The sequence below is a fragment of the Ornithodoros turicata genome, unplaced genomic scaffold (genome assembly GCF_037126465.1).
Source record: "Ornithodoros turicata isolate Travis unplaced genomic scaffold, ASM3712646v1 Chromosome13, whole genome shotgun sequence".
NCBI lineage: Eukaryota > Metazoa > Arthropoda > Arachnida > Ixodida > Argasidae > Ornithodoros > Ornithodoros turicata.
Window position 1 is genome coordinate 2,800,250 of NW_026999307.1, and position 12,620 is coordinate 2,812,869.

Consider the following 12,620-nt stretch of genomic DNA (forward strand, 5'->3'; position numbering starts at 1 on the left):
ATGCCATTAAAATTAGAGTCAATGCACTGCCTTGCCTCACCAGATCGAAGAGAGGAAGAGAGGGCCCCAGGGAATGCCGCGCCGGATGCAAGAGTGACGAAACGCTAGCCCATATACTTCAAGTGTGTCACCGTACCCACGAAGCCCGTACTAGGAGACACGATAACGTCGTAAGATACGTGGAGAAGAAGCTTACGGAGGCGGGGTGGGCAGTAACTAAAGAGAAGAAGTTTCCCGTGCACGATGGCACCCTGAAGCCAGACATCATCGCCAGGAAGGAAAACGTCGTAAGGGTACTTGATGCCCAAGTCGTCGGAACTGGGATTGACCTTACTGGTGCTCATGCGCATAAGGTCTTTCGTGCAGACCTGGTGGACGCAATTAGACAAGAGACAAGTGGCGAGGACCTCCAGATTGGCAGCATCACAATGTCTTTCAAGGGATTGTGGGCGAAGGACAGTGCCTAGACCCTCTTGGATATGGGTCTTAAGAAGACTGATATAAAGATGATGTCGGTTATAGCGCTACAGAGAGGTGTTAGGACGTATAAGATATTCGGCCATATGACGTCTGTGGTCTCCCACAGCTGAAGAGGCTTTTGCTGCCGCGTGGCGTGGATTGTAGGGGAAGGGGGGACAGTACCTCTCCTGTTAGGAGGGAATTGATTTTAACAAAATAGCTCATTGGACACAAAGGACGACCACGTTTCATTCCCACCGTGTTTCTGTAATACAATCAATTGAAAAACGAGTGATAGGTGGGAGTAAGAATGATCTGCTTTCTGCAGAGATACATCTAAGCTGCGGAACCTCCTGGTACGTGGGAATGTCATCCTGGACACACAACAGGCCCAGCGTAGCCACTGGAAGCGAGTTCTGTATTCTACGACAGATGGCAAGGGTCTGCGGGAATCATCATTTGGGCCAAAGCACTCTTCGGTCCAGGCACCAGAAAGCCCGATATAACTGCCTTTCGGGGGGACGACTCGGCCATCATCGACGTGCAGGTAGTTGGCGGCTCCCGTGACCTGACCTCGGCGCACCTTCACAGGGTACCTACTTCTCTACACCCGAAGTCCTCACGTTCGCCCAAGGCTCCCGGCCCCGCCCCCCGGAGGTAACCTCAGCAGCCATCAACTTCAGGGGCATCTGGGCTAGACCATCAGCCACCGATCTCCTCCGCATGGGCCTCAAGCCAAACGACCTCAAGATCATCGCGGTTCGGGTTCTGGAGGGCTCCGCCCGAACCTGGATGGTATTTCACAGGAGCACCGCCCACGCGCCTCCAGCCGCCCCTCTGGGGTCTTAGGCTGGCGGCTACATGTCTCGCAAACTGTCCCAATGGCCGCCCTTAGGGGTCTTAGGCCGGAGGGCTAGATGTATTTGCAGGTTCTGTATTCCTTGTTTTTCTTTTTTGGGTGCTGCCACCCCTAGTGGCATAAGAATAAAGATATTATAGCTCATTAACACAAAGGACGACCACGTTTCATTCCCACCGTGTTTCTGTAATACAATCCATTGAAAAACGAATGATAGGCGGGAGTAAGAATAACCTGCTTTCGATAGCTCATTGACAGAATGGGCGACCACGTTTCACGCCACTTCCCAGCAGCCACAAATCGACGGCACCCTCTTCCGTGGACAACCGCACAGCTTCACCTCTCCAACCAAGTCACCCGATTTCTCGACCACAACAAGTATCCTGAGCACGCAAGCTCGCCAGTTTTCGCTCCCTGCCCCCGGGAGGTAGCTAGGGGGGGGGGGGGGGGGGGGGCTTGTTGCAGCCGCATCGCCAGTCCCTGACATCCAGCACCTGCTCCGTGGCTCGAGTAAATAGACATCATCGGGCCAGCTGGAATCTGGTAGCCGACACCAACGGACTACTGCTTTCTCTCTCATCTAATTCCAACACATTCAAAAACAGTGACATGCGGGAGTAAGAGTAATCTGCTTTCGGTAGCCCAATCACACAAGCGACGACCAAGAATCGATCCCACCATGTTTTTGCAATAAAAGCCATTCAAAAACCGGTGACAGGCGGGAGTAAGAATAATCTGCTTTCGGTAGCCCAATCACACAAAGGACGACCAAGAATCGATCCCACCATTTTTTGTAATACAAGCCATTCAAAAACGAGTGACAGGCGGGAGTAAGAATAATGTGCTTTGGGTAGCCCAATCACACAAAGAACGACCAAGAATCGATCCCACCATGTTTTTGCAATAAAAGCCATTCAAAAACCGGTGACAGGCGGGAGTAAGAATAATCTGCTTTCGGTAGCCCAATCACACAAAGGACGACCAAGAATCGATCCCACCATTTTTTGTAATACAAGCCATTCAAAAACGAGTGACAGGCGGGAGTAAGAATAATGTGCTTTGGGTAGCCCAATCACACAAGCGACGACCAAGAATCGATCCCACCATGTTTTTGCAATAAAAGCCATTCAAAAACCGGTGACAGGCGGGAGTAAGAATAATCTGCTTTCGGTAGCCCAATCACACAAAGGACGACCAAGAATCGATCCCACCATTTTTTGTAATACAAGCCATTCAAAAACGAGTGACAGGCGGGAGTAAGAATAATGTGCTTTGGGTAGCCCAATCACACAAAGAACGACCAAGAATCGATCCCACCATGTTTTGTAATACAAGCCATTCAAAAACCAGTGACAGGCGGGAGTAAGAATAATCTGCTTTCGGTAGCCCAATCACACAAAGGATGACCAAGAATCGATCCCACCATTTTTTGTAATACAAACCATTCAAAAACGAGTGACACGCGGGAGTGAGAATATTCTGCTTTCGAGGGACGTCGTTTCAGGGAAGCAGCGTTGGTTCCGGCAGTGCAGGCTTACCTGGACAGGGCGAGGAGGTGCCTACACTATGAGGACGTCTACCTCGACACCAAAGCGAGACAGCGTGTCTTCTGGGCTCGACGGCTCCATGAGTCTACCGATGGCAGGGCTCTGCGAGAGGCTAGACGTGTTCCCTTCGTGCACTCGTGGCCCACGGATGGGAGTCGACTGATGACTGGTGCCTCTTTCCTGGACGCTGTTAGGATCCGTGCCAATGCCCTGCCCACCCATGCGCGGATGTCACGAGGGCAGCCGCACCGGGAGCGTGCCTGCCGGGCGGGCTGCCTGACCGAGGAAACTAGGGTCCCTATGTCTGGGACGCTGGCTCACGTCACCCAAAGCTGTCCACGGACGCACGGGGCCCGCATGCGTCGCCACGACGCCATTGTCAGCCTCGTGGGCAATAGGCTCCAACAACAAGGCTGGTCGGTACTGAGGGGGCCAGTCTCCAACACGATTGCTGGTCGGAGGAAGCCTGACCTCGTGATCAACAGCGGCGACGACTCGGTGCTCTTGGATGTCCAGGTGGTGTCCCGTTCGGCTGCTTTGAGGGATGCCCACCTGCGGAAGGTCACCTACTACTCTACGAGGGAGGTGTTGAGTGCGGTGCGGGGGGATGGAACGTCGGTGCCCCAGGTTACGTCTGTGACTTTGACTGATAGGTGAGTGTGGTGCCGGGACTCAGCGGACGACCTAACCAACTTGGGACTCACAAAAAGTGACTTGAAGGAGATTGCGGTGCGGGCGCTCGAGGGAACGGCAGCGACATGGTAAATGTTTAATAGGACGACGAGTCGTACTGATAACCGCCCTCCTAGGTTTATTAATTACTGTTAAACTGGTTATTATTTTCAATCTGATTCTATTATGTATATTGGTGGCCTCCTACCTTAGTGGAGCAAGTCTTAATAAACAATTTAGCGGAATCACACAAAGGATGACCAAGAAGCGATCCCACAATGTTTTTGTAATACAAGCCATTCAAAAACCGGTGACAGGCGGGAGTAAGAATAATCTGCTTTCGGTAGCCGAATCACACAAAGGACGACCAAGAATCGATCCCACCATGTTTTTGCAGTACAAGCCATTCAAAAACCGGTGACAGGCGGGAGTAAGAATAATCTGCTTTCGGTAGCCGAATCACACAAAGGACGACAAGAATCGATCCCGCCATGTTTTTGTAATACAAGCCATTCAAAAACCAGTGACAGGCAGGAGTGAGAATATTCTGCTTTCGAGGGACGTCGTTTTCAGGGAAGCAGCGTTGGAAGGAGTCAGTCTGGCAGTAAGGAGGCAGTCTGGTGGGACGCTGCCGGACATGTAGTAATTCGTTACCTGTTTCAGACGTGGAGTTGTTACCTGGGGTCGGATGGTGTGCGGACGCTGACAACACGTGGTCTATCCTGTGAAGACGAGCGGTTCCTGTTTCCTGATTTCAAGAAGGACTCTGCCTGCAGCCTCGTTCAGGTGGAGGGGTGGTGCCTGTTGCTGTGCCGGTCATCTGGGCGTGGGGTGTCTCCAGTGTGGAGCCACCTGCGTCTTTTTTTTTACGCCCTGGTCTATACGATGTCCTTTGACCCGTTGGACGATTGATCGGCCCCTGGATAGTAGCGCTCTCTGCCGGGGGAGGGCGCGGGTGGTTGCCATCACCCTCAAGCTTTTGGGCTTAATTTGCATTTCTCCGGTTGACCAATTTGGGCCAAGGCGCGTATCTTGAAATTTGCATATCTACGTCGCAAGCAACCAATCCGGCGGCAGAGGGTGCAAAATAACCTCTCCCTTCCCGGGGAATCGTCGCAGTCTGGTGGGACGCTGCCGGACATGTAGTAATTCGTTTCCTGTTTCAGACGTGGAGCTGTTGCCTGGGGTCGGATGGTGTGCGGAGGCTGACAACACGTGGTCTATCCTGTGAAGACGAGCGGTTCCTGTTTCCTGATTTCAAGAAGGACTCTGCCTGCAGCCTCGTTCAGTTGGAGCGGTGGTGCCTGTTCCTGAGCCGGTCATCTGGGCGTGGAGTGTCTCCAGAGTGGAGCCACCTGCGTCTTTTTTTACGCCCTGGTCTATACGATGTCGTTACCTGTTTCAGGTTGGTATTGGTATCTTTTATTGATTACTCCCTATCTGGGTTGTGTTTTGTCCCACCAGACTGCTACCAGTGTTTAGGCTTGGCTTGGGCTATTAGTGTTTGGGCTTTGCCTACTGTTTTGTACGGGTTTTTGAAGTTTAACATCGCCCCTTTTCCCGTATTTTTCTGTTGTTTAAAATTTACCATTGTACCCTGAGGCAGCAGCTAGTGGGTTTTGGTATCATTTTTTAGTTTGAGTCTCTCACGGGTAGGTTCGATCTAGCATCTCTGTACCCTTTCAGGCGATAGGGCCCGTGAGCGATGGAGGGTTGCCCACGTTGCGGAAATGTTTACAAAACAAGGGGTTTAACCCAGCACTTACGAAAGTGCGCCCCGATTTGGCTAATGCCCTCGTTAATCTCCAACGGCATAACTTCGTTTGGAACGAGGAACTTATGCGTTTAGTAGCTCGTAAAGAATTAGAGCTCAGGGAAGATAATCCCCCTACCCACATTAATATTACCGTGGCCCAATATTTTCCTGGGGTGACGGCGGATAACTTAAGGTACAAAAGGAAGACAGCAGCCTATAGGGCAATATATGAGGAAATGGAACTGGGTCAGCTTGCTTGGATGGTTGCTGAAGCCGCAGGTACGGATGAAGTTTCAAAATGTAATACCCCTGAGGAGGAGCGTCCTCACAGTACTAAAGAATTGCTCCATGAAGCATTAACCAGTTTTTGTACAGCCGCCCTATCTGGGGATGAGACTCGGGGTCTCCAGCGGATCGTCAACAGAATACTTCTTGGGGAGTCCGGTTATGGAATGGCGTTACCCAGGATCCAACAGAAGGCAGGAGGCAAGAAAAGGGATCACGCGAGACCCCCCACCTCTAATAGGAGAGCCAGACGGCAGCGCTATGGAGAATTCCAGCGCCTCTTCAAGAAGAACAAGAGGACCCGGGCCGCACGTCTTCTAGCCGGAGATAAGAAGGGGGATTGCGAGGAAGAAAGGGTGGTTGACTCCTGGGCGCATATCTTTCAGGAACCTAGCGACGAAGTGCTACTCGGAAGCTGCGACATCACGGGCCCGGGTCTCCTGCTCACCCCGGTGACACCGGAAGAAGTGAGGGCAGCGTTGAAACATAGTAGCTCTGACCCAGGGCCGGATGGCCTGACGATCACCACGCTGCAAAGGCTGCATCCAGCTTCCCTTGCCGCGCTATGCAACCTGTTGCTCTTCTTGGGGAGGTTACCACCGGCTTTAACATCGGCGAGGACCATCTTCCTTCCCAAGAAAAATGTGAGTTCAAGACCCGAGGAATTCAGGCCGATCACTATTGCCTCCATACTCGTTAGACTGTTCCACTGGACGCTCGATACTAAGCTGAGGGCTAAGATTCAGATGAATAACATCCAAAGGGCCTTCCGACCAACAGACGGAACATTCGAGAACGTCTACCTTCTCAGATATCTTCTCAAAGACGCCAGGCGCCGGTGTAAAGGTCTAGCATTGGCCTCCATCGACCTTAGGCGGGCCTTTGATAGTGTCCCCTATGACGTCATCTATCGGGCGCTGGCAGGGAGACGTGTGGACAGCGTGTTTCTTGATTACCTCATGGCATTCTGCGGGAGTAGCGCAACGACATTAGAGATGGGCAATACCCAGAGGACTATCCGGCCGGCAAAGGGGGTCCGCCAGGGGGACCCGTTATCCCCGCTCCTATTTAACCTGGTCCTTGATGAGTTTATTGCAGGAATGCCATCGGATATCGGACCGGATATTGGGGGCCATAACATCTCGGCGTTGGCCTTTGCCGATGATGTGATCCTGGTTGCGCGAACTCCTCAAGGTCTCCAGATCCTATTGGATAACTTCACGTTATTTACGAGCGCAAGGGGGCTCCACATCAACGTCAGAAAGTGTGCTGCGCTCACTATCAGTCCTTCTGGGAGGCAGAAGCTGACGAAGGTAGTCCCAAGGGAGTACTTGGTGGGAGACGAGAAGATTACAGTCTTGCAAGTATGCGACAACCTAAGATATCTAGACGTGGATATAAATTCCTTTGGTAGGATCTCCCCTCGCATCAACGACATCATACATCAACTTGATGCACTGCGCGGATGCCCTCTAAAACTCCACCAAAAGATAATTATGCTTCTCTTCTACCTCCTTCCTCGGCTCATCTACGACTGGTCCGTCTCGGAGGTGGACATTGCCAGGCTACAACTGTGGGACAGGCGTATTAGACACTAGGTGAGGTCATTTTTGCACCTTCCACATGACGTGCCAAATGCCTTTATTTATAGTGCTATAGGTGATGGAGGTCTTGGTGTACCATCTTTCGGGTTGGCTCTCCCCAGAATACGTCTGGCCAGGATAAACAGGATGGCAGGAAGGGACGACGAACTACTGGCAGAAGTTTCAACGTGTTCCCTATACCTGAAGGACACCACCAAACTTCGGAACATGCCACTGCGGGGGAATACCATCCTGGACCCACCGCTGGCGCAGCGGAACTACTGGAGAAACACCCTGTATGCCACGGCGGATGGTAGAGGACTCGCCGAAGCAGCCAAGGCACCAAAGCATATATGGATACGTGAGCCACCAAAATTTGTTTCGGGATCCGAGTACATAGACCTTGTGAAACTCCGTGCGCATGCTCTTCCTACTCGGCTCAGATGCTCCAGGGGTCGGAGTAAGAACACAAGATGCAGTGCGGGCTGCAACATGGCCGAGTCTGTGTCTCATGTCATCCAGAGCTGCCCGAGAACCCATGGAGCGCGGGTTAAGCGCCATGATAACCTGGTCAACAGAATTAAGAAGAAGGTTGAGGAAGACGGCACGAGAGTGTACAAAGAACCCCAAATTAGGGTGAACGACCTTGTCTTCAAACCAGATCTGGTTTTTGCAGGAACGACTAAGCTTTCGTAGTGGATATTCAGGTGCGAGGAGAATTCAAGACGTTGACCTCCTTCGCCAACGAGAAGAAAAGAAAGTACGGGGTCCTTGGCCTAGAAGAAAAGATAGGGGACCTAACCGACTGCCAGGTGGTGGTCCACCAACCGATTACGTTCAGCGAGCCGGGGATTATGGAGAAATCGGGGGCTGCCTTTCTTCATTCTCTCGGATGGTCCAAAAGAATGGTGACCTGTCTTACGCTAACTGCCGCGCTACGGTCGGTATACTGTTTCCGCACATTCCATCGGACAACCTTCCGTCAAAATCGGTTTTAATCTTTTTTCCATTAATAAAAGAGAAGGATTTATTTGTACTTTGTGCAATAAAGAGTTTATAGCCGAATCACACAAAGGACGACAAGAATCAATCCCGCCATGTTTTCGTAATACAAGCCATTCAAAAACCAGTGACAGGCGGGAGTAAGAATAATCTGCTTTCGGTAGCCCAATCACACAAAGGACAACCAAGAATCGATGCCATCATGTTTTTGCAATACAAGCCATTCAAAAGCCAGTGACAGGCGGGAGTAAGAATAATCTGCTTTCGGTAGCCCAATCACACAGAGGACGACCAAGAATCGATCCCACCAGATTTTTTTTTTTTTTCTGTAATACAAACCATCCAAAAACGGGTGACAGGCGGGGTAAGAATAATCTGATTTCGGTAGCCCGTCACACAAAAGACGACCAAGAATCGATCCCACCATGATTTTGTAATAGAAACCATTCAAAAACGAGTGACAGGCGGGAGTAAGGGCGGTATTCCCAAACCACCCGCAACTTTGCCCTCAGGGCGCCCGTAGCCCAGGGTCCCTTGAGGGCGAACATCCCCTCAGGGCAGCATGCGTTTCTCAAACGTAAACGTGCACGCCCTCAGCGAAGGGCTGGCCGTCGCGAGGCTCGAAGGGGATTCGGCCCGATTCCTCGTAGAACGAAGCAAAAACGCATGCGCAGGAGCGCGCTTCATTTCCGCTTCCGACGGCTGTCGTCTGCTGCTTTGGTATCTCTCCTGTTCTGTACGCGTTTGACTTGCGAAGTTCATGTATGGTGGGCTACTTCATGTCAGTATTCAGATGTTCTACAACTGTTGGATATTGCGGATATGATATGTACACATCTCACCATCGTCTCCTTATGTGTGTGTGTTGTACTAAACGGCCAGATTGTAACAATCACTGAATGGGCGGACAAGGGAAGCCAGGATTGTCCGTGCCCCTCCTGTTGTTCAGTATAGTCTGTAGTGTTCATGCAAAACCCCCCTCCCCAACTTATCTTTCTTTCAATTCATATTCATCGTACCGCACAAGGTGGTTTTCCCAGTCACGAATTCGTCGAACCATCACTACGGCAATACCACCATGAGGGTATAACGCTCGAATCGCACGACGCGATCCACAAATGCACATGTCATCCATGTTTGTTTCGAGGCGAGCATCTCTCAGGGAGCGTACAGTGAGCTCGCGAGCTCACTTGGCTGGCGCGTGCCCTTAGGGCGCCCCTTGCAGATACGGGCACTTTGGGACACAAAATTTTCCTCCCTCAGGGCTAGAGGTTACAGAGTGAGCCCTCAGGGTTGGTTGGGAATACGGGGGTAAGAATAATCTGCTTTCGGTAGCCCAATCACACAAAAAACGACCAAGAATCGATCCAACCATGTTTTTGCAATACAAGCCATTCAAAAACCAGTGACATGCGGGAGAGTAACAATAATCTGCTTTCGGTAGCCCAATCACAAAAAGGACGACCAAGAATCGATCCCACCATTTTTTGTAATACAAACCATTCAAAAACCAGTGGCAGGCGGGAGTAAGTATAATCTGCTGTCACAAGTGCACATTGCACATTGTTCACAAGTGCTAGAGGGCTTCACATCAACGCTTCCAAATGTGCGGCGCTCACAATAAGAACCGGACGAGATATAAGAATATATAATAAGAACGAGTGATAGGCGGAAGTAAGAATGAACTGCTTTCGTAAGCGGCGTAAGGCAGTACGTCAGGGCGTTTCTACATCTGCCACATGACGTTCCTAACCCCTTTTTGTACAGTTCTATAAGAGATGGTGGCCTGGGAATACCGTCATTCGAGCTTGCGCTGCCAAGGATACGTCTTAATAGAATCGAAAGGATAGCGGCCAAGGACGATGGACTACTCATGGAAATATCCTCATCCCATCTCTTCTTAAAGAATACAGCCAAACTCCGGAACCTTCTGTTCCGTGGGAGCGCTTTGGTGGATACCCCACAAGCTCAGCGCGATCATTGGAAACGCATCCTCTACTCCACAACTGATGGAAAGGGTCTTCAGGGGTCATCTTTTGGGTCTAAGCACTCTTGGTGCGGGACCCGCTTAAGTTTGTTACCGGGACGAAATATGTGGATCTTACCAAACTCCAGGCCCACGCGCTCCCCACCAGGCTCAGGTGCTCCAGAGGAAGAAACCAGAACTCACGGTGTAGTGCGGGGTGCAACATGGCAGGATTGGTGTCCCTCGTCATCCAAAGTTGTCCGAGGACGCACGGAGCAAGAATTAAGCGGCACGACAATGTTGTGGCACGTATTAAGAAAAAGTTGGAAGAAGGCAGCACTCGAGTATTTAAGGAACCGCATATAAAGGTAAATGACCTTACCTTAAACCTGACCTGATATTTTGCAGGGGAGGATAGGCTTACATTATGGACGTCCAAGTGGGAGGAGAATTTGGGTCTCTAGCCGCTTTCGCCAACAAAAGGAATGCAAATACAGTATACCTGGAATTGAGGAAAAGGTTGCTGAGCTGACCGACTGCCACACCGTCATTGCCAGCCAGTAACTGAAAAGGGCTTAATGGAAAAATCGGGAGCTTTTTCCTTTCTATCATTAGGATGGTCAAAAAGAATGCTAACTTGCACTAGGATCAGTATATTGCTTTCGTACATTCCACAGGGCAACCTTCTGTCTATCCCGGTGTTAATCTTTTCCCATGGACAAAAGAGAAAGATTGTCTTTCGGTGCAATAAAGAGTTTTAGCCCAATCACACAAATGATGACCAAGAATCGGCCCCACCATGGTATTGTAATACAAACCATTCAAAAAAGAGTGAGAGGGGGAAGTAAGAATAATGTACTTTCGCACTTTTGCAATTGGACTATCCAGTTACTTCGCAAATTGGATGTTACTATTAGGAATGCTGTCCGCCGCTGGCGCCCTACGCGCACAAGTGGGTAGCGGAGGGAACTCGTATCTTGCCGGGACGACAATTCGTCGACGTCGTCAAGCTGCGGGTCAACGCTCTACCTAACCGCACGCGATCTGGACGAGGGGTACTGAGCGAGAGAGGCTGCCGAGCTGGATGCAAGTCGGAGGAAACAATTCCACATATCTTGCAGACATGTCATCGCACGCACGGCGCCCGAACCCGTCGACACGACAATGTCGTAAAATGCGTCAATAAAAGGCTCATCGAGAAGGGTTGGTCTACAGAGGTGAAGACCTCTTACAACGTCCCCGAGGGAACCCTAAAGCCAGACGTAGTAGCCAAGAGGGATGGTCAAGTCGTCGTTCTTCATGCGCAAGTCGTCGGCACCGGCATTGGCCTGGAACTGGTCCACGCCCACAAAGTGCTGAAGTACGATCGCGCGGACATAACTGAACAAGCGATGGAGAAATCCCGGGAGAGGCTCTCGTCAGCAGCGTCACCCTCTACTTTCGTGGGATGTGGGCCAAGGTCAGTGCCGACCAACTCCTGGACATGCGCCTCACAAGGCGGGAACTATTATCGCTATTATCGCGGGAACTATTATAACTATTATCGCACTTCAAGGAGGAGTCCGGTGCTACAAAATATTCGGCAAGATGACGACGGTGGTTGGTAGCTACCGGTGAAGCGGGCCCCAGACCTGGGGAGGATGTAGTTCTGGTGTTGCAACACCTGTTTGGGCATTGCTCCCCTTGAGCAAGAATTGATTTTTAAAAAAGTAGCCCAATCACATAAAGGACGACCATGAATCAGCACTTCGGTCCGCTTGTATTTAAGGGGACCTTCGACATCTCTTAGCTGCAAGTATGATGGGATCGCCACCTTAAGCACTTACCCCTTGTTCTTGTTCAGGTTGGTACTGGCTCTATCTATTCTCTCCTCTCCCACAAGACTGCACTTTTTATGGATTTTATTGTGTTTTAGTGTTGGGTTTTTGTAATTCCCTTTTTTCCCGCGTTAGATATGTTTACTGTTATTTAATTTACCATGGTCCCCAGTGGTCTCTGCCTGTGGGCTTTGGTGTTTTAATTTTGGAGTTTAACTGCAGGTAAGTTTTGGATCACCCTTATCCTGTACTCTGTCAGGCGACAGAGCTCGCAGCTATTGAAGCCTGCCCTAATTGCCATAATTCATATAAAAAGGGGGGGGGCTTAACATCCCACCTTCGAAAGTGCGCCCCACACCTTGCTAACGACTGGGTAAGGCGACATAACTTCATTTCGAATGATGAACATATAAGGCCGTTGCCTTGAAGGAGTTAGAACTCTTGGAATCAGACAATCCCCCCCAAGTACATCAATATGGCACTCGCTGAGTACTTCCCTGGGGTAACAGCAGAGAAGATTCGATGCAAAAGGAAAACTCCCCATTATAAGGAATTATTCCAGGAAGTCGAGTTGAGCCAGATAGAATGTATGATTGCTCAGGGAGACGCAGAGGATGACAACAACAGTGCTGATTCTTCCCTGGAAGCCCAACCAGCAGAGTGAGGATCCAGGG

At 50.6% G+C, this 12,620-nt stretch overlaps 1 protein-coding gene across 1 annotated transcript; it reads left to right on the forward strand.

The window, feature by feature from the left end:
• Positions 1–825: 825 nt before the first annotated feature.
• Positions 826–4,746, forward strand: LOC135372068 (uncharacterized). The gene is made up of 5 exons (XM_064605790.1): positions 826–900; positions 1,051–1,254; positions 1,609–1,745; positions 2,823–3,518; positions 4,704–4,746. The coding sequence occupies exons 1-5, from the start codon at positions 826–828 to the stop codon at positions 4,744–4,746; spliced, it is 1,155 nt and encodes a 384-aa protein (XP_064461860.1).
• Positions 4,747–12,620: the final 7,874 nt, after the last annotated feature.

Bases quoted from the DNA above. Each gene is read 5' to 3' on its own strand.
- LOC135372068 (XM_064605790.1), top strand. From the start codon at position 826: ATGTCATCCTGGACACACAACAGGCCCAGCGTAGCCACTGGAAGCGAG. The intron at 901-1,050 runs GTCTGCGGGAAT...GCACCTTCACAG, and splicing joins TTCTACGACAGATGGCAAGG to GGTACCTACTTCTCTACACC. The intron at 1,255-1,608 runs GTATTTCACAGG...GCCACTTCCCAG, and splicing joins GCTCCGCCCGAACCTGGATG to CAGCCACAAATCGACGGCAC.